Source organism: Dromiciops gliroides, chromosome 1 (assembly GCF_019393635.1).
Source record: "Dromiciops gliroides isolate mDroGli1 chromosome 1, mDroGli1.pri, whole genome shotgun sequence".
Lineage (NCBI taxonomy): Eukaryota > Metazoa > Chordata > Mammalia > Microbiotheria > Microbiotheriidae > Dromiciops > Dromiciops gliroides.
The window spans coordinates 31,534,322-31,559,893 of record NC_057861.1 but is presented as its reverse complement, the minus strand read 5'-3'; the positions used below and the strand labels follow the sequence as shown (position 1 = coordinate 31,559,893).

Genomic DNA, 25,572 nt, shown 5'->3' with positions numbered 1-25,572 from the left:
AAGTTTTCTTGAATCTGAGATCCATAATGAAATGATAAGTCCATGAATTGCTCAGTGATCCCATACTTAAAGGCTTCTTAAAGGCTTAATTACTAGAGTAATTAGATCCTCTAATTTTTTCCACTTCTCCTTTTCCCCAACCCCAATCTCTGCCTTACCACATGGCTGACCTTTTAAAAATAGATTTCTCTTTACCAAAGGATATACATAAGCTGTAATTCTAGCATAGAATTTTTGTTATCATACATTTAGCTTACCAGAAGTAGCACTCATGAGCTTTACAATATTGTGAAGAAGATTTAAGGGAGGTGGGAGGCACATGAGCCTAATCTGTTGCTGGGTTTAAATTTGGCAAGTGCTAATTCGGTATTTTACTTCCCATTTTAATCCTTTAACTAAACTATGAGGCCAATTAGAAACAATAGTTACGACTGTAAAGAGAGCATAGATTTACCTCTGTCTCCACCCCAATCCTAATTTTCACAGGTGAAGCAACAACCTAGGTCATCTGAGGTATGTCTTGTCCAACGTTTGCCAGTGAGTGATTGGCAGAGGAATGGACCAGAATTGAATGTTTCTGAGTTGCTGTTTCTGGTTTAGCTCAAGTAACTCTGCAATCAGCCTTGCTGAATTTTGTGATGCTTGTGTTATCCCATTTTTACACAAGCATATACGCAGGCGTTTATCAGACATGAAGATTCCCTCTGTAATGTTGACCACTGGTTAAAGTGACTTGCACTTTAAATGAAATTTTCAGTTTTTATTTTATTGAAAACCGTAGTTGAAATTAATTACATGCTCTGTGCTCCCCAGCCCCCAACCTCCATTGGAAAATTTGGATTCATGTCTTAGCTTTTTACTGTATTGTCCTGGGGTTTGTTCCCCTTCCATCCTAGGGCTACAATTAATATAAGTTATCACCATATGTGATGGGACATCTGCTGTTGGAATATGAAGATTTTTTTTCTTTAAGACCATGCCAGGGGCAGCTAGGTTAGCACAGTGGATAGAGCACCGGCCCTGGAGTCCGGAGTACCTGAGTTCAAATCTGGCCTCAGACACTTAACACTTACTAGCTGTGTGACCCTGAGCAAGTCACTTAACCCCAATTGCCTCACTAAAAAAAAAAAAGACATGCCATATTTACTTTTGGGGGGGGGCGGGGCAATGAAGGTTAAGTGACTTGCTGAAGGTCACACAGCTAGTAAGTGTCAAGTGTCTGAGGCCCGATTTGAACTCAGGTCCTCCTGAATCTAGGGCCAGTGCTTTATCCACTACAGCGCCACCTAGATGCCCCACCATATTTACTTTTAATACCTTTTGTCCTGGTTCTAAAGCAAGAGCTTTTACTTAGAGCTAAATTTTTCAAAAAGGGAATCAGGAAGGGGGCAGCTAGGTGGCTCAGTGGATAAAGCACCGGCCCTGGATTCAGAAGGACCTGAGTTCAAATCCGACCTCAGACACTTGACACTAGCTGTGTGACCCTGGGCAAGTCACTTAACCCTCATTGCCCTCACATACATACATAGGGAATCAGGAATATCAGGATGTGATAGATTCTTCTCATATTAGTACATGTGTGTGGTCTAGTGGGCTCCATATTGCCTTTTGGAAAGGGGAAGGACATTGAAACGAAAGTACTTTAGTAAAACATGTAGTTTTCAAAATTTTTTTTAGATGCTTAGGGCATATATTACAAGAAATCAACTCTCCAATGTGGTTAAGTAAAGAGGCATTTGAGAGGCTTCGAAATAGAAACAGGATGTCACATGAAGTTTTCATATAGTTTGTATAGTAATTAGATGATCTTTTACAGAAATGGGAAAAATATTAGCTCTTATATGAAACAAGCAATCTAAGCTTTATAAAAAGGAAACTTCTTTCTTCTCTAGGCAACTTACCTTCAGAAAAGCTGTGGTGTTTTTTGGTGCTTTTTAAACAATAAATAGTACAATCCCTGCCTGGGAAGAGATGAATACTAATAGGGAATTTTAGGTTTTCTACCAAGGTTCTGAATTGAATTCTGTGGTTTGATGTAAGGATTTACTACTACAAGCTGTAAGGTACTTGGCACAACAGACCCTTTGATTTCCCACAAATTAAGTCTGAAGAAATTACACCATCTACCACTAATATGGCCAAGTGTTTGTTGGTAGTTCCTTAATATGATATGTAATATGGAGAAGGGGAATTTATGTGGCTATATTAAAATGGCCTGGAAGTAGCTAGGTGGCGCAGTGGATAAAGCACCGGCCCTGGATTCAGGAGGACTTGAGTTCAAACCTGGCCTCAGATACTTGACACTTCCTAGCTGTGTGACCCTGGGCAAGTCACTTAACCCTCTTTGCCCCAACAAATAAATAAATAAATGAACGAACGAACGAATGAATGAATAACATTAAAATGGCCAGTGGGTTCATATTTAACTCAATACTCTGAGCCTATGCTTATGTTCTGGCATTGATTACAGGGAAATCTCAGACCAGCCTTGGGAAAGTAATTTTTGAAGTAATCATTTTTAGGACAGAGAGGAACTTTTCAGTTAAGACTTGAGAGATACCTTGGACCATATGTCCTTTCCCACCATCTCTACCGCAATAGTTTTGATCTTTCTTCTCCACTGACAACTAACTACATCCAGTTAGTTATCAAAATAACGTTAGATATAGTCATTAGATTTTAGATATAATCATTAGACATGCCCATATATATAATAAACCACTTTAAAAAATTTTAATATAGTATTTTATTATGTTCTAGTTACATGTAGAGATAGTTTTCAACATTTGTTTTTATAAGATTTTTAGTTTCAGATCTTTCTTCCTCCCTCCCCTGTCTCCCCTTTCTTCCCTCCCTCCCCAAGACAGCAAGCAATCTGATATAGGTTATATATGTACAATCACATTAAATATATTTCTGCATTAGTCATGTTGTGAAAGAAGAATCAGAGCAAAAGGGAAGAACCTCATAAAAGGAAAACAAAAAAAGTAGAAATAATATGGTGCAATCTGCATCTAGATTCCCCAGTTCTTTTTTTTCTGGATGTGGAGAGCATTTTCCATCATGAGTCCTTTGAAACTATCTTGGACCATTGTATTGCTGAGAAGAATCAAGTCTATCACAGTTGACCAACACACAATGTGCTGATACTGTGTACAATGTTCTCCTGGTTCTGCTCATCTCACTCAGCGTCAATTCATGTAAGTCCTTCCAGGTTTCTCTGAAATCCGCCTGCTCATCCTTTCTTCACATTGATTTTTTAAAAACTTTGTGTTCTAAATTTTCTTCCTCCCTCCTCAACCCTCCCTATGGAATCAAGCAATTCAATATGTCATACATGTGCAATCAAGCCAAGCATCTTCACATTACTCAAGTTGTGAAAGAAAATAAACATCATAACTTTAGCAAGAGGAACTAATGTATAAAATTATAGTTCAATCTGTATTCAAATACCATCAGTTCTTCCTCTGTTGACATTTTGCATTTTCATACATCCTTCTGATAGCATCCTGTTCATCATTTCTATCAGTTACTGTTGCTAACAGTATTACCCTTCATCCTATTCCCTCCCCTAGATATTTACTCTATTTTCGATTTTCTTTCATTCTATCCCTCCTCAAAAGTGTTTTGCTTTTTACTGCCCCTCCCCCAGTCTTCCCTTCCTTCACTTCTCCCCCCATTTCCCCTTCCCCTCCCACTTGCCCTCAGGGCAAAGTATATTACTATACCCGTTTGAGTGTTTATGATAAACCACCTTTTATCACTGCTTCTTCAGCCTCTTTGACATAGAGGTTTTTGGTAGAAGGGAAGTACTTACAGTCTTACTACCAATGAAAAGAAAAGATAAATATAAACCTTGGAACTTAAAAAAACAACTTTCAGCTACACCAGTGTGTGTAACATGGTTTGTAAATTTGTGAATGGAATAAAGCGTTTCAGAATTGTCAGGACAGTAAGGGACACCATTGTCACCTTGCTTACCCTTCTTATTGCAAAAGCATATGCTGGGGGGGGGGGGGGAGGGGGCTGGAGAAAGCATATGCTGCATGGATGATTCAGCCAGAGCAGGTTTTTGTAGCTGAGAAGAAACCACACACAATGTTTGAGCATCCTTTCTGAATTATGAAATGCCAGTCTAGGTGAAGAAAAGCAAGCATTAACTTTAGACACAGTAGCCCATGAAGCAGGGTTGGGAAAGAAAACCTCAAGACAGAACAAACTATAAATAGAAATAGCTGAGCAGGATATTATCTTAGTGATTTGCCTTCATCTTCAGTTTCCACTTGGTCATTCTTTTTCTCCATTTTCAGGTTGGTGGCACAAAAGCTGGGGTAGTACGATTTCTTGGGGAGACAGACTTTGCCAAAGGAGAATGGTGTGGTGTGGAGTTGGATGAACCTCTTGGAAAGAACGATGGAGCAGTTGCTGGAACAAGGTTTGTTTAGTGTTCTGTATCATGGTATTTGAGTAGGGATTCCACCAAGCATCTGTATAACGTAACAAAAATAGGCAGGTCCCAGTGCCCTGATGCTTTCTGACCAATGCCATTGATTTCGCTGTTCCCCATAGAATTTAAGCTATCCCTTGGATGCTCCCTTCAGTGATCTCTGTCATACCCTTGGGTAACCTTGCAAGAATCTTTTGTTTTCAGCCTATTTATTTATATTTGGGAACCCTTTGTAACTTTGTTCTACATTGTGAAATCAACTTTTCACAAATGAGAGACCAATGCATAGTGTAAAGAAGAGGGATATAACTTTTGGAAAAACAGAGTGTTAACTATTTATTGTTTTGTTTTGTTTTACCATATATTTTTATTTTATTATTATTATTATTTTTTAAGTGAGGCAGTTGGGGTTAAGTGACTTGCCCAGGGTCACACAGCTAGTAAGTGTTAAGTGTCTGAGGCCAGGTTTGAAATTAGGTACTCCTGACTCCAAGGCCAGTGCTCTATCCACTGCGCCACCTAGCTGCCCCTACCATATATATATTTTTTTTTTCTTTTTCTTTTTTTTTTTTTGTGGGGCAATTGGGGTTAAGTGACTTGCCCAGGGTCACGCAGCTAGTAAGTGTCAAGTGTCTGAGGTCAGATTTGAACTCAGGTACTCCTGAATCCAGGGCCGGTGCTCTATCCACTGTGCCATCTAGCTGCCCCCCCCCCCATATATTTTTAAAGCTCATATCTACGTATATCATCCTGTAACTGCAGAATTCATACTCTAGTATAAACCAGGGCTAGTTCTGTCTAATGGCTTAGACATAGGGGCCTGATTATAGGCAAGTTCTTTCCCTTCTGGGTACCCAGTTTTCTTTGTATTTAAAATAATTCCTACCTCCATCCCACAATAAAAATTAGAGGTAACATTTGCCAAAAAAATGATTACTTAACTGAGTACTTTAAAGATCTGATTTTTTTTTTTTACCATGGGTTCTTATTATTGACAGATTTGGTAAAAGGTTTCTCTTTAATTGTATATCATTGATTTAAAAATACTTTATATTGAGTGCTACTTAGAACACATGTATACTGATGCGAGTGGTGTAGAGCCTGTTGGCTAAATATATTACAATACTCTATTATGGAAATAGAAACTTTGAGAAGATAAATTTATATAAATGTTCACTTTCAGTACTGTGAGAAAAACATGATAGTCCTCTGATTTCATTAAGCAGCCAACAGGTATTATCTGTCTTAGCAACTGAGATAACTAACTTTGTTCATCTGCATTTTCTTTAATACTTCTGCCAAAGCTATATACTCATTTGATTTTTTTTATGACTAGGTTATTCTGTTCTGTTCTATTATAATAGATTATTCTATTCTATATTGAGTCTTCTATTGTGTAGGAAAGTTCTATCTGTGTACTCTTACTTTTATCAAGCAGATGAAATGTCTAGTCCCTTGGATTTATTGGTTTGTTACTATGGTTCTAACTTAGTGTGTAGTAATTTTGTAAAATAGTCTTACATTCGTTTCACATATGTATATATTTTGTATATATTTTATAAATGAATATATGTATATACACATCTATCAAGAGAGACAGACAGACAGATAAACAGACATGGGAGAATGCAGTATGGTGTAGTTAGCGGGTTAGAGTCAGCCTTGGAATTTTGAAGACCTGGATTTGAATCTCCCCTCTAACGCCTCTGATACAAGTGTCAGTTACCTAACTAACTCTTTAAAACTGTAAGTTATAGGTGAATTGCTGAACCGTATCAGTAGAAAGTGTTTCTTTATCAGAAATTTCTTACACCAGTGAAATTATTAGCCCAGTAAAATGAATAAATATAAAACTATATCCATGTATATTATATTTTCATTTAAAATTTTGAACACATCATTATGATTTCAACAGCATAGGGAATTTCTAATATGGAAACACTTTCTAACAATAGAGATCAGCAATTCATTGTCACTTACAGTCTTGGTTGCCCAGGGCATTTAGAGATTATTACTCACTCAAGAGAGCTATATTGTTAGGTATGGGATTTGAATCCAGGTCTTCTTGACTCCAAGGTTGGCTACCTTCTATCTACTAGCTAATGCTGCTACTTAAATATTTGTGAGTGACTGTGTGTGTATATGTGTGTCTGTGAATATACACATACACATTCATACATATGTTTATAGCAAATATATGTATATGATCATATATACAATGTGTCCCCACACTCTATTAAACTTTATAGTTTAACACTGCACTAAGACTTTTTGAATACCTTGTATAATTCACATTTGAATTGTAATGTATACTGTATCATTGTGATTTTGTTATGCTTCTTGGTATATTTCATAGAAGCTGTTTTCGGTGGGGGGTTTTGATTGGGGAAGGGGAAAGGGGTGGGGGAGTGTTTTAATGGTCATTATACCTAGTGATTTGAACTCATCTTGTTCTCTATAGATATTTTCAATGTCAACCCAAATATGGTTTGTTTGCTCCTGTCCATAAAGTGACAAAGATTGGCTTCCCTTCTACAACACCAGCCAAAGCCAAGGCTGCAGCTGTGAGGAAAGTGTTGGCGACTCCAGGCAGCATGAAGCGTAGCCCTTCAGCGTCCTCTCTCAGCTCCCTGAGTTCTGTAGCCTCCTCCGTAAGCAGCAAGCCCAGTCGTACAGGATTAGTAAGCTCCAGTTTTCTTATTGCATGCGTCACACCTCCCAGGCACAGCAAATGCTTTTTTGTCTTTTGCTTTGCTTAAACAACAACCATAAATTCCTTTCTCCTGTGCTTTAAAAAAAAAAAAGCGTGCATAGTAGAAGTTGTAGTTTGCTGTGAAAACTGTTACTAGTAGATCACATATATGTTTTTACAGTGTCATAACTACAGCAAGAGTGCTAACGTTTTGGAATAAGAAAGAGGATTCTCACAGTCACTGCCAAACTCTTGATTCCCTTAAACTCAAATTTATCTAGCTCTTCTCTACCTGTATATTTAAGTGACCTGGCATTGGTGGGTGGTTGGTTTCTATGAGACAATTTGGACAAACTAAGGATGTGGAAATTGAAGGGATTTTTTTTCTTCTTAATTAGAAGCCTCTTTCTTTTTTGTTTTTTTCCCCTTTAATACTTAAGAAAAATATTTTGAATGCAAATTTTGAGAATTCTAATATTCTATTATGCTAAAAATTCTTACTGTGGACAGTGTTTCTGGTTTGAGTTTTCAGGTTCTTTGGGGGATTAAGGAAAAATCTTGAGTATTTTTTTTTTTAAGGAAATTTACAAAGTAGAAACATCAAAGTTAAAGTAGGCAATACCCACCCTGATCATGTAGCAGCTAATATGAAGGAATTATAGACTTTATATAAAGCAGTAACTTGGAATTGACTTTTCCTTTGGTCCTTGGAATCAGAAAGGTGATGCCACCTACTGGCTTATTTTTTGAAATGACAGAGTGTGGGCTTAGAAGTAGGTAGTGACTCAAACCGTTTTTAGTTTGTTTCCATTGTAATAGTAGATTAGAGGTAAGGATTTAAGCTAATAATTGAAGAAGTGTTTTAGGTTGTTCAATTTCTCTTTATCTTCTTCTTATTATTTTTTTGCTGCAGATGGATGACTTATACTTTGGCCTTGGAGTGGAAGGGCTAAAGACTTTGTTTAGGTCTTGAACTTGTTATCAGAGTTGTGGGTCATTCTCCCCGCCCCCCCATACCACTTTTTTTTATGTCAAAAAAAACTTAGAGAAAGGGTAGGCTATTTTAGTAGCATCTGGAAAGAAAATCTATATTATCTAGAAGAAGATTCTGTTATGCTTTTTTGGGGGGAAAGGAAACAAGAATTCTCAAATGTCAGTAAAGGAGTCTCCTTATTTTTGTCAAATGCTAGGGAGAATAGCTAAGTGTAATAAATTGAGTCTGCTTAGGTAAATTTGGTGGATTATAGAAAATGTTCAAGGGAGTGTCCACTCTAGGAATTTTTAATTTGGTCATGTTTCCTAGGGCACAGGTTACTTTAAAAAAAATTTAAACACTTAGACTTTTTCTAATTCCTTTTTTTAGTTCCAAATTCTTTTCACCCATCCACTCCCCCATTCATTGAGAAGGCAAGAAAAGCAGAATGCATTACTAATATGTATAGTCATGCAAAACAAATCTCCATATTAGCCATGTTTTAAAAATCAAGAAAAAGAAATATGCTTCAGTCTGCACTCTGAGTATTAGTCCTCCATCTCAAGATGGAGAGCATGCTTCATCATGATACTTTGGAATTGTGGTGGGTCAAAGAAGCAAAAACTTACCCTAGGCTTTTTACCTACCTCAACCCTTATCTATTATTTGCTTTCTCAGAGCAGCGGGCCAACCTTTCTGGTAAGGTCATTTCTAAATGTGAGTTGAGTTTTCTTTCATTTTAAGCATGATGATTTTGTGTGGATCCCATTTTTTAAGTCATCTGAAAGTTAATTAACTCTGCAAACAGTTGACTATTATTTTGTTATCCTGAAATGAATGTATTTTAGAAGCAAGCGTGGAAATTATTCACAATACAATAGAAATATTTCATAATTAGAACTTTACTATATCCTTATTCATAATATAAAACAATGTAATATAATTGGATTCTTTCTTTCTCCTTGGCATCAAATTACCTAAATCATTGAACTAAGCAAGACACATGTGCTCATCATGAGTGCCCTTCCTGTGAGGACTCACATAGCCTTATTAAGAGAAGAACATTCAGATGGTAAAGATTGCCCAAGTTAGGAATCTAAAGATGAATGTAACCCAACCCAAGACAAAAGATGGCTGTTTAGAATTCTCCTGGCCTCTACAAGCTAGCTTGGGAGGTTACTTTTCTACTGGAGTTCACATCTAGTCTTCTGCTAGCTGATTTTATTTTCTTCAAAAGGAAGGGACAAGAAACCTAAGACTTTAAGAAAAAAGTGAATGTGAAGACTTCAATTCTTTTTTCCTTTTGTACATTTTGAAGGTGGATGCAGTTCTCCCAGTCTTTTTCTATTTAGGGTTACTTTGAAGATGTTTGGCACTTAGGCCCCACCAAATCTGTGTTTCTGGGTACATGGCTTCTCTGATTTTTTTTTAAACAAACTCCTGACAAAAACCTGTGATTTAAGCCTGGTTAATCACCTGAAGAGGGGTCTATAACCACATAGGGGAGCTGTCTGGTAACTTAATGGCATTTGCAACCCTCAAGAAGTTGGATAAAGAATGTATTCAAAGTCAAGATTGTGGATCAAGGAAGAATGTAGAAGGCACAATCAAATTCTCCTACCATGAGGATATTTGTACTTCTAGCTCAAGCTCAGGCAGAAGTGGAATTAAGTGAGACTAGTTCAATGGGTCCTGCAAATGTCTCCTGATCTCCCACCCATCTGTATGTATAGATTGAGGTCATGGTTACTTGTAGCCAAGCCACTTGGTCTGACCCTCACCACATCTTCTTGACTGGAGTAGTCCTGTGACAGGCATATTGGCTCTTTGTTCTCAGAGTGTTTGATCTGAAGTGAAATTTACAGGTAGACACCATATTCTTGATCTCTTCTTTACTGAGAAATCTCTCCAGAGTTAGCTATTGGGCATGTCCAAGAGGTAGGAGGCACTTTCGCTTGGCTGAGGGGACGCCTGTTGTGCATGTACCACTCACTGTCTGCTACTTCAATGGCAGAGCCTCCCTAATGGCATTGCCTTCACTTTTTTAACTTTACTTTGCAGTTGACTGAAACCTCTTCAAGATATGCCAGGAAGATCTCCGGCACTACCGCCCTCCAAGAGGCTCTGAAGGAGAAGCAGCAGCACATCGAACAGCTGCTGGCTGAGAGGGACCTAGAGAGGGCGGAGGTGGCAAAAGCAACAAGCCACGTGGGGGAAATAGAGCAGGAACTAGCTCTGGCTCGGGATGGACATGATCAGGTGAAGTCTGGGCACTGAGGTCTCTTGGCAGAGGTGATAACCCCCAAGTTGAGTCAAGAGGTAGAAGGTATACTTCATGCCCAGAGCCAGTGAACCAGTTTTGAGAGTTGTGGAGATTTACTGTAAATCCTGTTGTCACTTTGTGTGTGGGAGCTGTCGCTTTTTGGTGGAAAAGTTTTTGTCTCTTGGGCTATAATAATTTGTCAACCTTTTCATATCCTGATGTCATTTGTTTTAGGCTAGCTTGTATGTAATAGGATAGGAATGTCATGTTTAAAAAGACCAAAACCTTCCCAGTAATCACTCGTCTCATTTCATAGATATCTTTTTAAGTATTTTTGTTTGAGAGAGAATTGCTTAATATCCCCTTACCTTTCAAGGTAAGGGTATGTCTTTCAAATGGGAATAATAATGTAGACACAGCTTCCAGGAGGAATAATTTATTTATGATCATAAAACATTTTAACATAAGATTTTAGAGCAAAAGTCTTACAATTGAGCTATAATTTTATGGTGGTGTGTATGTATGCCCTAAACAGCCTGCTTACCAACGTTCTTGCCTTTGTTAGCATGTCCTGGAAATGGAAGCAAAGATGGATCAGCTGCGAGCTATGGTGGAAGCTGCTGATAGAGAGAAGGTGGAGCTTCTCAACCAACTAGAGGAAGAGAAAAGGTGACCCCAAAGTGCCGTGTGTAACTGTGGCTTAAAAAAAAAAAGCTGTGAATTATCTGAAACATTCTTCCTGTTGGAGTCTTTTTGATTACTGCCATTGTTGTCAGAGAAATGAACGTATTTGTTCAGTGGGAATCTTGCTACTCATACTGTGTAATGTGCATTTGTTTTTCATTTGGGCCTTTGGAGGTTTAGAATTACTCACATTGTCCTAACCCTTCTTAATGAAACGTGTGACCTTAGGATTGCCTTATTACTCATCTAGAACTTTTAACTGTGAACCACAGTCTGACTGACCTGCTGTCGAGTGTTCAAGTATTTATTAGTTCTCTTTGTTGTTGTTTTTTTGTTTTTGTTTTTGCGGGGCAATGAGGGTTAAGTGACTTGCCCAGGTCACACAGCTAGTAAGCATCAAGTGTCTGAGGCTGGATTTGAACTCAGGTACTCCTGAATCCAGAGCCAGTAATCCATGCACTGCACCACCTGGCTGCCCCTCAAGTATTTATTAAATACTTTTACTGTGCTTTGTACCGTGCCTAGCTTTGTTAGTGAGATAAAAGAATAGAGAGTATGGTCCCTGTGGTTGAGGGGTTGCTAGTTTTGGGGGAGAATGACGCTGGAGAACTCTACAAGGATATATATAGATATATGTCTGTCTATCTATCAAATGTCTCGGTAAGCTATCTATCTATCTATCTATCTATCTATCTATCTATCTATCTATCTATCTATCTATCTATCTAATTAAGCACCATATTGTGTTCCAAAGAGGATCCCAAGATTGAGTATTAGAAAGGGATGTTTCTTCTACCAGGCTACAAGCTTAGGCTTCTTAAGAGAGAATTCATGGGAAAACTGTTTAAACATAGCCATCTATATCCTAAAGTCTTTCCCTTTCTCATAACAATGGAGCTGTCAGTTCAGATAGTTATATTCTTATTCTGACAAGTATTTATTACATACTATTTGCTTAGGGCTGTGGTAGGTTGTAGGGGATACAAAAGAAGTATCATATTGTTCTCATTTTTGAGGAACTTAAAAATCTCATTAGCACACAAGTATCAATCATTTAATCAATAAGTGGTAAATAAGCATCAGCTGTATGCCAGGCTCTTCGCTAGCCACTAAGGATACAAAGACAAAAATAGAACTTTCCCCAAGGAGCTTTATTCTACTGGGGGATATAACATATCAGTGATAATAAACATTTATTAAGCACCTACTATGTGCCAGACATTGCATGTACAAGCATCTGTAAAATAAATACAAGGTAAATTTATGGGCAGGCGTTAGCTTCTGAGTCTATCAGGAAAGACCTTGTGTGGGAGAGAAGAGGAGCTAAATTTTAAAGGAAACTAGAAACTCTATGAGATAGCTATGAGGAGGGATTCCATTTGAGACCGTGTAAAAGTAAAGGGATGCGTGCTGCCACGTAATGTGGGAGGAGTGGCAGGTGGCCAGTGTGGATCCTGGAGTTGACAGAGGAGAGTAATGTCTCCTAAGCCTGGAAAGACACACTTTGTAGATTGAATGTAAAGCTTGGGGAGTTGGCTGACACATTGGATGACAGAATCCCCAGAACCAACATCCATATAACACTTGGTCGTTCACTAGGCTCTTTTTCTTGTGTTATCTGGTTTGATCGTCCTCACAACCGTTGAGAATTGGGTGCTATTACTATACCCATTCTAAAGATGAGCAGAGTGAAGCTGAGAGAGGTGAAGTATCTTGTCCAGAGTCACAACAGCCAGTGAGTGTGTGAGGCTGCATTTGGACTCATCTTCAGACTCCAAAGCTAGCATTCACTGTGCCACCTAGCTGTCTCCCACAGAGATTCTGCAAATGTCTCGGTAAGCTTAGGCCACTGGAGAGAACCTAGTAAGATTATATTTATCCCTATCACCTTCTCTAGTGCAAGATGCAAGCACAGCTAGAGAGCAGTCAATCTAAAAAAGATCGGGGCCTATAGCAAGCTCTTTGTGAGTCAGCTGTGACGTGATGAAGAAAATTCAGATGGTATGAGGTGATGTTGAGTAGGAGAGAAGTGATGGTTCCATCATAAATAACTGTTGGATTTTGAGTTGGAAATTGTCCGGAGATGGACAACCACAATGTGATGAAGGGCCTGAATGTCTCTCCCTAAAACACTCTCTCAGAATCATTCCTACTGGCCTAAAGTAAATAAGAAAGGTCTTTGGATGTATCCAGCACCAGTCTCTGAAAAATAAGTGGACAATTTGTTTTTCTTGAATGCCAGACTACCTAGTAAAATTTTCATCTATCCCTCTGTGTGCTGTCATCCTGCAGGTTGCCAGGCAACACAAATGTTCCCCAGCAGCCAAATATGCATTGAGTTCAAGAGTAATTCACAGCTGTGGAAATATGGCTTTAGCCATAAGGGAAGGTTTTAGGTTTTTTAAAAAAAATTCTTGTTGTCTTAAACCATTTCTTGCTTTTGCTACAGATGATGTGGGTTTGAAACACTGTATATATTTGTATTTGCATATGTATGTATATGTGTTTGCTTTCTTTTTTTTCTTTTCTATTATCCTATAAAATGTGAATCTTATACATTTCTGGAGTCTTCTGTATTCAGAAGACTATTTATCCACCATTGCTTTTGTCACCACAGTGTTTACCACCACTGTTTACAGCCCCTTTTCACTCTTCTGGAACTAAAACCCATGATTTCCAAGTAACAGTCTTCAATCAAGACTACCCTGATAATCCTCAGTGCCTCACCACTTCTTTTGAACTATGTCCCTTTGTCATTGATGTTTCAGATCAAATAAGACTTGGTTCTCCACCTAGAACCTGTATGTTAGTCCTAGAAAGGAAAGAAGCTACTTTTGTGAGATCTTATATCCATCTCTGTAGCAGTACAGACCTAGCCTTTGTTGTCTGCTGTTACTTTGCCTAGGTCTGTTTTGGGTGTGATGACCACAGGAATTAGTGCACTTTTTTCTTGTTTGTGTCTGTCTTCTTATCATCCTGATAGAATATGTTATTATATTTCTGTATTCTGGATATCAAATTAAGGCTGGCATAGTCAGAAATGTGGTTATACAGTTTTTTATCTTTCCTAAGGCAAATATTTCCATTTTACTTTCCTCTAAGCATCTGCTAAGATCATAAAATGTATTAATGAATGGTGGGGTTTTGTTTTTATGAAGACAGGCATATTTCTTGGTTTATTTCTAAACTTCCTTGGTTTTTCACCCCACAGGAAGGTTGAAGACCTTCAGTTCAGAGTGGAGGAGGAATCTATTACCAAAGGCGATCTTGAGGTAAAACCCCTCCAACTCCCGAAAGCTCCTATGGGAAATAAGGTAGAGAAAGAACCCTAGGTGGAAAAATTGTAATATTCTTAGAGTCTGACCAGTGGTAAGGGGAGTTTGTAGGAATGAGATACCGAAGAGGTGTCCCTTGGAACCCATGGCCTCACCCCTGAATGATCGTGCACAGAGACTTCACGTGTCTCTCAGCTGGCACAAAGGGTAGGGCTGCTTCGATGCTGGGTGTGGCCAGGTGGCTGGCACTGAAGGTGGTGGTCTTTGTTTAGAATATGGTTGCAAGGGCCTTGACAACAATGTTAAAGGAGAACCTTCTGTTCTTTTTTCATATTCCAAGATGAAAATCTTTGATAGTTTTAATCAAGTCACATATGTGGCAGGGTTTTTGCTTGTTAGAGCCTTTCCTCTGTGTGTGTGTGTGTGTGTGTGTGTGTATGTGTGTGTTTCTTTTATAGTCACATTTTTCTTTAAAGAACAATTTAGAGTTATCATAGCCACTAGCATAACCTATGCCTCACTTGGGATTCTTTTCCTTCATGAATCTGGGTAAAACTAGATGGGCTGTGCCAGTTGTGAGTTACTGTAAGAATTGTTCTTAATATTTTAAAGAAGAAACACTGGCATTTGCCTTTTTTTTTCCTTGAAAGCTTTATAATTCAGAGTGAGTGAGTGAGTGTGTGTGTGTGTGTGTGTGTGTGTGTGTTTAGAGTACAAAGCCAAAAACTGTGTAGCATTTCCTTTTTTTTTTAACTCGAAGTCTAGGTGACTTGCATGTTTTGAGTTCACCAAGAACTGGTGACTCATAGCTTTATCTAGCTCTTTAGAGTATTATTCATGCCAAGATTTTTACATGGGATGCTTTGAATTGCATGAGTTGATATTTCTGAAACCACTGCTGGATTCCTAGTAGATCAAAAATACTGGACACCTTTCAGATCCATTTTAGCACTTTTATCTGCAACTTTGTTTTAAGGCATTGTTCTGTTGTTTTTAATGCATAGAATATAAATTTAAGCTACACTGAAAGTCCAGGATTATATACTGCCTAAGTAGTTTCTTCATTGCAACTACTAAAGAAACACAGGCACTTCTCTGTTGAAAATAAGTTTATTGGGACAGCGAGGTGGCGCAGTGGATAGAGCACCGGCCCTGGAGTCAGGAGGACTTGAGTTCAAACCTGGCCTCAGACACTTGACACTTACTAGCTGTGTGACCCTGGGCAAGTCACTTAACCCCAATTGCCTCACCAACCCCCCTCCCCCCCCAAAAAAAGAAAAGAAGTTTATTGAACTAATTATAAAGGAGCCCCTTTCCTTGTTTTGGGGAACCAGACCGTAGACCTCTATCACTATTTAGGTATCAGTCATTATAGCAATTGTCTTTGTTCATTTCACATCCACTCACATTTCTTCAGTTGTACTTTGTGTTACTCTTATCCATTTAAAAATGCCTCCAACCTCATCAGAAAATTCATGCCTTCATCAAGTTCATAAAAATATATCATGTTTAAAAAGCCGGTATTCTGCCTAAATGCCTATATCTGAACTATACCAATGATATGTTCAATAGTTGCAATCCATCATTTTTGTTGAACCTTTGTCAAATGTTGAAATTAGTTGAAAACTTTTTGTTCTTTCTTTCTTTTTTTTTTTTAACTGATAGAGAAAGAGCCAGATATCTGAAGATCCTGAGAATGTAAGAGGGCACTTACCCGTGTGGAGATTTTCCTCGTTAACACAGATTGTATACAGTTAAAATGCTTATTTATATACTCAAATACTAACTGCAATCTGTCTTCAGAACATTGACTATAATATTTTTGTGCATGTGTCTTTCCAGAGCAGTTATAGTTACATTCAGAAGAAAACTGATATAGTGATTAAATTCTCTAGAACTCTTATGTAGGCAGATGAGGACAATATTTCCTTCCTTAATAGGCCCTAGGTCTGGCTTTCCATTATTTCATTTTTATATGGTTGCTTTTACAACACAACTAAAGAAATGATAATGGCCTCCTGAAGCTTGAAATATCTCTGGTGGGAAGATAGGAGTTTAGATCAGATTTTCAAGTCTTCTGAATCTTCTTCCTTTTATATAGTAACAAGGATTTGCAAAATTCTTGCTATTTGTATTATCCTTTCCCTGAGCTCCCGTTACTGGTCAGTGGCTACTGACCAGTAGACAATTGATAGCCATGGGAATCCAAGTTTGTGTTTGAGACCCCACTGCATGTTTCTTCTCTTCTCATGAACCAGCCGCTCAGAGGAAAGCATTCTCCAGGGAAAACATATATTCAGCATTTTCATTGCTGTGTACAATTTTCATTTTGATTTGCATGTATTGAAGTGATTTTTTTTGGAGTGGCAAAGCTTGTGTGTGTGTGTGTGTGTGTGGGTGTGTGTGTGTGTGTGTTTTACCTGAAATAGCAAAATATAAACCTCACCAAAGTGAATTAAGAAACATTGCTTCATTTTTCATATGTGTATTTTTCCAGCTGTAACATCAAAATAACAGAATCCCCAAATTTTTACTTTGATTAGTCCCATGAAGAGAATAAGAATAAGCTTAAACCAAAGGTCCACTTCTCTCTATCTACCTCACAGCCCCTTGGAAGCGTAGAAAACTCAATGCTGAACTTGAACTTCCTTCTGAAAGATTCCTTTTGGGAAGCTCCTTTAGTGATCTGGGTCTCTTTTTTCCTTCTTAAACAGCTTCTGCTACACATAGTGCCAGTCTGCATGGGGTCTTTCTCCCTCTTGCTACTCTTGTGTGTTCTTCTCCTAGCCCTCGCTTTTCTTCTTGACGTCCTCTGCCAGAATTTTTCTCTTGCTATTCTTTGTCATCGTTCAAGGAAAAAAAATGCTTGCGAGGGTTTCTTCAGTCATTTCAGTGTTTGGTACGTTTTTAATAGATGTCTGTCCCATTGTTGAAACTGTCCTTACCCGGGTGCCCTTTGTCTCAGTGTAATCTACAAGATAAACATCTGACTTGTTAAGGTACATAAATTATCAGAATCAGTATAGGGGGAAGAGTAAAATATGATGGGTCCTTGATTTTCCTTTGGTAGTTAATTACCTTTTAACCTAGAGATTTTGACTCGATTCTGCAAAAATCTCCACAGCAATCAGAGTTGAACAGGATAATAGGGTGCTTTGTGGAATTGTGAGTTCCCCTTCATTGGTAGTATCTGAGAGAGGCAGGATTACCTCATCAGTGATATTGTACAAGTCATTCTAGTGCTAAGTTTGGGGTTGAACTGGACAACATTTAAGGTTATATGATTCTGGATCACTTAGATTAGTGTCAAGTAATTGAGAAGACATATGGTGGTGTTTGCCCTCTGCTTCTAGTCTGGATTTCACAGTTGAGGCTAATTTCAAATTTCTAACCACAATTGTCTGTATTGGATGCTTTTCTTTGTGAAAGCAATTTGAGAAATATGTAACTAAAAGCCACATATGGGGTTGGAGACAACCCATCCAGTTCTTAGAATTTGAAGCAGATTCAGTCATCAGGTTGAAATTATAGGGAAATTTTTCTTTCTCATTCTCTTAAAAAGTTTCTTTAATATAATTTGAAGATTTAGAAGTTAAAAATGCCCTTCCCACTAAAACACAATGAATTGTTTTGGTATTTTTTGCATTTTTTATTCCAGTTAAACTTCACAAAATATCACTATCTTTACTATATTCATTGGCTCCAGGTGCTCAAATTAGCCTGTCAGTTTAGCTCTTGCAGTGTAAGTGGTTGCCAGCTGCTGCGAAGAGTAGCCCTTGTGTCTGTATTCAGTCAATTGTTCCATCAGCTGATTATTCTATTTTCTTTTTATATAGAGACAGTAGGTTGGGCAAAGAATATTCTTGAGTTAGTAAGAAATATAGTAGATGCGTTAAGATTCAGTCTTATTCAAATCTGCCCCAAATGTCTGGTCTTGTCTTTTATAGGAGGTCTTCAGCAGAGGATAAATGACCTGATATTTTTTATAATGGTAATTCCTTTTGGGTATGGCTGGCCCTGATGTCTGCTGAATTCTTTTCAAACTCCAAAATTCTGTGTTTCCATGAGTCATATCTGGTCTCCTAAGCAAACTAAATACATGATAATGGAAAGTAAAATTTGTGAGTTTGTAAAGGGTAATTCTTGGCTTTCCATTCTATTTCCTCATTTTTAGTCCTCAAATTATATAAGCTATTCTTCCTCTTTGGAGAGAAGTATAAAGAATTACCCCCAGTTCTAGCATTATCATTTTTCCTTATTAAATCCACTTATGTCTCATACCTACCTAGTCAGGAAATATAGAACATAATCCTTAATCATTTTTCTTATCTTTTCCTTTGACCCCTTTTTCTCTGAAGATAAGTAGCTTTTGAAACATATTTCTTCTTCGAAAGAAATAGGAGTTTGGAAGTTGTGATTCCTGTCTTCTGTGTATTGTGGGTGGGAAAACCAGCTGCTAAGGATTCCAGGTACTCCCACTTAAGATGCCCTTCATATTGTGGCCCTCCTTACTTTTGTTTCTGAATACCATTAAGGAGTGATGCCCTGATCCTCAGTCATGTTATTTTTTAAGATTTGAGGATCTGCCCCAAGACCTTAGTGAGGTCTCAAGAATAACTGAATAGTTTTCACAATACTTAGCAATATAAGTAGCGTTCACAGTCTATAAGTCAGTTGAATACATGTGTCAGATATTGACAGATTGGAGAACAGGGGTGACCATAGCTTAGAGAAATATTAACTAATCTTTTTTGTGCTGATAAATTCCACTTACTTATCAATATAACTCATGTTTGGCTGCATGTATCTGACCCTCTACATCTCGCCCCATGTGCTTGATTTCTTTTTTTCTTCTTCTCTGCCTCACCCACCACACTTTATCCATAGCCTACTTTCTCATCCCCAGCCTATTCATCTCAGCCCCTTCCTCTCCTCTTTTCTATCTTTTCTGCTCATTTTTTTTTTTTTTTGGGCAAAAAAAACAACAATACTGGTGGCTCGGCCTGCATGCCGCTCTCTCTTCTTGTGCTGGCATGTGATGGTGGCACTTTTGTGTTCTCTTCCTCTTCCTTTTTACTAACAGACGCAGACCAAACTGGAGCATGCCCGCATTAAGGAGCTTGAACAAAGCCTGCTCTTTGAAAAGACCAAAGCTGACAAACTCCAGAGGGAGTTAGAAGACACTAGGGTAATGGTTTTCACTATTTAATGGAACGAGACCCCATGGTTGAATTGTGGACATTTAGGGGCCTTGTGCTTTGTCATTCGTATGACTCATGTCCCAGTGGTTTAAACTTAACCTTGGTCCTGATATCGTTCAAATGCTCATGAGCTTAGAGTGACCCATAGTTCCAGGTGTTTTCACATTAGTCTTTTAAAAATGTAACTGCTTTTTCACACAAATTGAGTTAAGAAATAATACAGACCATACATCAACAACAACAGCAAGATTGGTTGTGCTGCAAAATATAGGTCTGTGACTTGACCCAACCAATCAACGTTTCACTCGTTTTTATAGAGGTTGGATGCTCATGGTCCCTTTTTATTTTGCTGTTTTAGGCTTTGGCTTTTTCCCTGCCTTCTTCCCTGATCTTTGATGGGAAGGGGGTAGAGCATTGGCTGAGTCTTGGCTTCCCTGTCTCCCCACCCCGCCCCTGCCCTTTCCTCTTCCTCGTTTTCTGGTACCTGATCTGTCTTTGTATCCTAGTCTCTCCTTTCTGGCCCTCCAGTAGGTTTAATATCCCTGGTTAGGAGAATGAATAAATAGCAGTGCCATGTGTTGGGGCCACAGCTAGTTTTTCAAGGCCATCAGTTCATGGTTCTTTTTGGACCTTGGAAACTATTAAGAGTTTCAAAGTGAATCTTTTGGCTTCATAAGCATCTTTGTGCTTAAAAGAAATGTCCTGATTACATATTTTAATCAAGCATTTGATTTTCAGATGGCTGAATGGCCAACTATCCTGAAGCTTGAAATTGCAAATAATTATGCTAATTAAATCTTACATTGAATTTTTTCTTTTTAATCCTTAATATTTTTAGAAATTTTTCTTGATGACAAATCACTGATTTTTACAATCTATCTATAATTGATCCAATCCCTTTTATTTCTCCATCAAAAAGTTTTGTACTGGATATGTGGGTTTTTTAAAACTTTCTCTCCCAGCCCCAAATTAGAAAATTTCCCATGTGTTTGGTTTAAGAGGGGAAAAAAGGGATTTACTGAAACACAAAGCATGCAGTTCAACACTGCTGCTTAGTTACTTGTTAGCCAAGAAATTAGCCTGGGAATTGGGAGAGACAAATGGGATTGAGTTGCCATAAAAGTGATTGGCAACCAGGTAAGTGTGCTCTCATTTCTGCATAGCTTTTCAAGGAGTTTGCTCTGCCAGCAAGTAACTTTTGATAGTTTTTTTGTCACCGTCATTAGTGAATACTATGTTGGTGAATATATGACATATTCATTCCTCTAAGTGTCTTCTCTTAATCCCCACTCTGAATTTGCAAAAGCTCTCCTTATTGTAACAAAATCATCCATTTAGCTTAGCTACCACATAGGCTTAGAGGTATGCTTCTTTATGATAATATTGGGAACCTATGATTTTTTTTTAAGGACTTTCGAATTCTATTAAAAATATCTCCCTCCCCCCTTTTACCTATTTGGAGTGTTATATGTGTTTTAGTAGCTTCATTGTGGCTGATTTAATCTCCCCATTAGGAATATATTTTTTTTAATACTGTAGACACTGCTCTGTTAACTTCATTAATATTTTGTTACCTGATTTTTTGTTACCTGTCTCTTGTTTTTATTTGTGAGAATTCTTTGGGTCAAGTTTATTTTCTTCAATTCTGTAAGATATCAGTGACAGTATTACTGTGGAATAATTTACAAGCTTATCCTGTCTGTACAATATTTCAGATTCATTTTTTCCTTCTCTTTTTGCTCTGTACTTTGTGGTCATTTTAATCCTTACCAGAAAGGGTAAGTTTTGGAGGTAGTTTTGGAGAAAGGGCACTAGTGGTTGAGAGATCAAGAAAGGCTTCATGTGGAAAGAAGATGGTGCCTGAGCTAACCTTTAGATGAGTAAAAGTTTATGAGGGGCAGCTAGGTAGCACAGTCGATAGAGCACCGGCCCTGGAGTCAGGAGTACCTGAGTTCAAATCCGGCCTCAGACACTTAACACACACTTACTAGCTGTGTGACCCTGGGCAAGTCACTTAGCCCCAATTGCCTCACTAAAAAAAAAAAAGTTTATGAAGTAAAGGGTAAGGAAGGAGTAGAGAATCTAGGCCTGCGTGAAGGCTAGTGCAGAGACCTAGGAGACGGGTTTTGTGTGAAGATGAGAGAAGGCGAGTTTGGCTAGACTGCAGCATTTCACTGTGCTTTTTATGCCAGAAGCTAGCTTTTTTTCCAGGCATCCTGATTAATAAATAGTTGAAAGTAGCTTTCTAGGGGGCGGCTAGGTGGCGCAGTGGATAGAGCACTGGCCCTGGAGTCAGGAGTACCTGAGTTCAAATCCAGCCTCAGATACTTGACACTTACTAGCTGTGTGACCCTGGGCAAGTCACTTAACCCCCATTGCCCCGCCCCCCCCCCCAAAAAAGAAAGTAGCTTTCTAAAAATGCTAGGAAACAAAATAAAATTGTATAAAGTTATTTGGTCAAGTCAATAATGAACTTAGAAAATCTAAGAGGGGGCTCATTAGAAGACACTTAATTAGAATGATAGATAAGTAATGATTCTTATATACTTAAGAAAAACTGTTGAGGATAATAACAGCCTGATTTAGACAATAGGAAATTAAACTACTTAGGTTATTCTACTGTAAATATTTATCACTTGGTGATGGAAAATTTAAGTAATTTAGAATCTCTGTGTTACTACTGCCTCCTTTGACTTGGATCAGTTACTGTCATTCTTTCTTGAATAAAGTATGGCAGGCTTTACTCACAAAAGACAGAATTCTTCCTTTTAACTTGTAGAACATGCTCTAATTCCCCCCCTTTTGGGCGGGAATTGAGGGACAGAATTATTAATGTAGTTAAACTTTGACTCCTTTAGTGTCTCAAAATAGTAGTAATTTTTAGTAGATTTTCCTTATGAAGTTGTTTGTGAGAAATCAAGAAAAAAGCAGCTGGAAAAATATATAAAGTACAGACATTAGTATTTTTACTGCTTTAGTGGATGATGGGAGAGTTCTTAATGGCTTGTTTTTACATAATTTGAAGATTAAATAAACTCTTGTATTTTGTTATTTAAATAATATGTTTTTCTTTGAACTGCTGTTATTAATAGGTGGCTACGGTTTCAGAAAAGTCTCGTATTATGGAACTAGAAAGAGATTTAACATTACGAATACAGGAAGTTGCTGAACTTCGAAGAAGTTTGGAGTCTAGTAAACCATCTGGTGATGTGGACACTTCACTCTCCCTTTTGCAAGAGATAAGCTCTTTGCAGGAAAAATTAGAAGCCATGCATATTGACCACCAACATGAAATAATTTCTCTAAAGGAACATTTTGGAGCCACAGAAGAAAGTCATCAAAAGGAGGTGAAGGCACTTCATGCAGCATCTGAAAAGCTCTCAAAGGAGAACGAGTCTTTAAAAAGCAAGCTTGATCATGCTAACAAGGAGAATTCTGAAGTGATAGCTCTGTGGAAGTCAAAACTAGAATCTGCCATTGCTTCCCATCAACAGGCAATGGAAGAGCTCAAAGTTTCATTTAGCAAAAGTGTTGGGACAGAGACAGCGGAATTCGCTGAGCTAAAGACACAGATTGAAAAATTGAAACTCGACTATCAGGATGAAATAGAGACTCTAAAATGTAAACAAGACTCAGAACGGTCTGCTCATGCTAAAGAGATGGAAATCCTGAAGACGAAGCTGATGAAAATCATTAAAGAAAAGGAGCAAGGTTTAGAAGGCCTCAAACTCCAAATGGAAAAAGCAGAAGACCAACATCTAGTAGAGATGGAAGACACATTAAACAAATTGCAGGAAGCGGAGATAAAGGTAAAAGAGCTAAAGGTACTGCAAGCCAAATACAATGAACAAACCAAGGTTATTGATAATATTACATCTCAGCTCAAGGCTACCGAAGAAAAACTCTTGGACCTTGATGCACTTTGGAAAGCCAATTCCGAAGGTAAATTGGAAGTGCAAAAACTCAGCCAGCAGCTTGAGGCAGCTGAGAAACAAATTAAAAATTTAGAGATGGAAAAAATTGCCACAAGTGGCAAGGTTTGTATCAGCATCCTTCAGATTTTTCTTTTCTGTTTGTTCTCATTTTGCATTGTTTATTACTTTTGAATCCAAAGCATTCATATCCATTCCCCAAATAACTCAATTGTTGCTTGAAGCTTTCCCAGTAAAGTATCTTTGTTTCATATGAGGAGATCTGAGAAAATTCTCTATCTAGAACATGGAAACCTATCTCTAATTTTGGGCGTTATGATTTGGGGTCCTCCATATATTCTTTTTGCTGATAGAGCTTTTTGAAACGAGTTGTTGAGCCCTTGTTTCAGCTTAATCTATGTCTTCCATCTTGCTACATGATGCTATCATCAGTTATCAAAGCAGCAGTAAGAGATGCAGTAAGTAAGCAATATTGAGTCAGATTGAATGTTGATCAGATTCAGTAATTTTAAAAAATACTAGCTTCTCCCAACAAGTAATCACAGGGTCATAATTCTGCTTTCGGACATAAAAGTGTATTCAGAGAAGTCAGACTTTTCCATCGTTGCCATTTACGTGCTTCTCTTGGAAATGCTAACAGTGATAGTTCTCCTGGAAGTCCAGAAAGATCTTTCTTAACAGAAACAGAGCCAGGTTTAGAAGTTGCATTTAGCTTTTGGGAAATGGTATGTATGTATTGTGAGTTGTTTGTTAACATATTTACAAATCACTTTTCTTACAGATAGCTTGTAAGGTAGGAATGCAAATAATATTAGGCCCAATTTAGCTCTAAGTAAATTGGCTCAGAAAAGGTGAGTGATTTGACTATGATTTTAAGCTTTTGAAAGTGTCAGAGCTGGGATGTAAAGCCAGATTTTCTGATTCAAAGTCTAGAACTGGTTCCATTTGTTACACTATGCTACATCACTATGAGAATAGTGAAAGGGTATTGAGATTAACTTTTGAATCTTTTCTATTCTCCAGAAGATTAATATTTGATATAAATCTTACATGCAGCTCAAAAGCAAAGGAACTATAATTTCATCAGATTCTGCATCTTTTGGTGTGGGAACTACCTACATCTGCAGATAGTAAACCCTTTGTAGCATATTTTAGTGAGGCACACAGGGGTTAAATGGCTTGCCCAGGCTCACACCATTAATAACTGTAAAGCATAAGAAACTCCACACCTAACACACTTGTCCCCTATGCTGTTGCCTCATTCAGCTCAAAAACCTTGATGATTGAGTGATAATTGTGTGGATGGCATACCACTATTTGTTCATTTAATTCTACACTTTTGATTGGAGTAGACTTAAGTCCATCTGACCTCCGAGTTAGTTCTGCCAACATATTCTAACATTTTACTTATACCCTGCTTGTTCCTTCCTATTGTTCTTCTTGTAATAATAATAATAATAATAATAATAATAATAATAATAATAATAAAAGGGACAGCTAGGTGGCCCAGTGGATAGGGCACCGGACCTGGATACAGGAGGACCTGAATTCTAATCCGGCCTCAGACACTTAACACTCACTAGCTGTGTGACCCTGGGCAAGTCACTTAACCCCAATTGCCTCACCAACCCCCCCCCCCCCCAAAAAGCAAAAAAAAAAAAAAAAGAAAAGAAAATGTAATATTTTAAAATAATAATAACACTTTACATTTGTATGATACTTTTCAGTTGTATGATACATTTGTGTGTTACTTTACAAAGTTGTTTCTCCTGCATCATCTTATTTGTACTTGACAACTATTTGGAGGAACCTTGAGTCTTAGAAAGATGTCACAGATACTAAATGGCAGAACTGGAACTAGAACCTATTGTTTAATGTTTTTTCAGAGGTTGTTTAGTCAAAGGTGACTAGAAGTTTGGTGAGGAGTTTTGTGTGTGTGTGCAAATCTCCTCTTATGGTTCAAAGATACTCAAAACAAAAAAAAAGTGAGAATTACATACAATTCATGGCTCATTTTGAAGTTCAAATTTAAGTACAGCTTTCTGGCTCTGGCCTAATGACTTTTAAAACCCAGAAAACTAAAAACTATGAATAAATATAGCTTC

At 37.9% G+C, this 25,572-nt stretch overlaps 1 protein-coding gene across 16 annotated transcripts in view; it reads left to right on the top strand.

The window, feature by feature from the left end:
* CLIP1 (CAP-Gly domain containing linker protein 1) overlaps positions 1-25,572 on the top strand; it is a 144,986-nt gene that overhangs the window by 52,706 nt on the left and 66,708 nt on the right. For 6 of the 16 annotated variants that reach the window (XM_043978683.1, XM_043978677.1, XM_043978675.1 and 3 more), the window contains exons 4-11: positions 4,311-4,435; positions 6,909-7,128; positions 10,174-10,371; positions 10,941-11,044; positions 14,271-14,331; positions 16,000-16,032; positions 19,418-19,522; positions 22,628-23,572. In XM_043978683.1, the coding sequence (XP_043834618.1) occupies positions 4,311-4,435; positions 6,909-7,128; positions 10,174-10,371; positions 10,941-11,044; positions 14,271-14,331; positions 16,000-16,032; positions 19,418-19,522; positions 22,628-23,572 (1,791 nt within the window). The remainder of the gene's footprint in view (positions 1-4,310; positions 4,436-6,908; positions 7,129-10,173; positions 10,372-10,940; positions 11,045-14,270; positions 14,332-15,999; positions 16,033-19,417; positions 19,523-22,627; positions 23,573-25,572) is intronic. The other 10 variants (XM_043978686.1, XM_043978681.1, XM_043978678.1 and 7 more) reach the window with 4 other exon arrangements.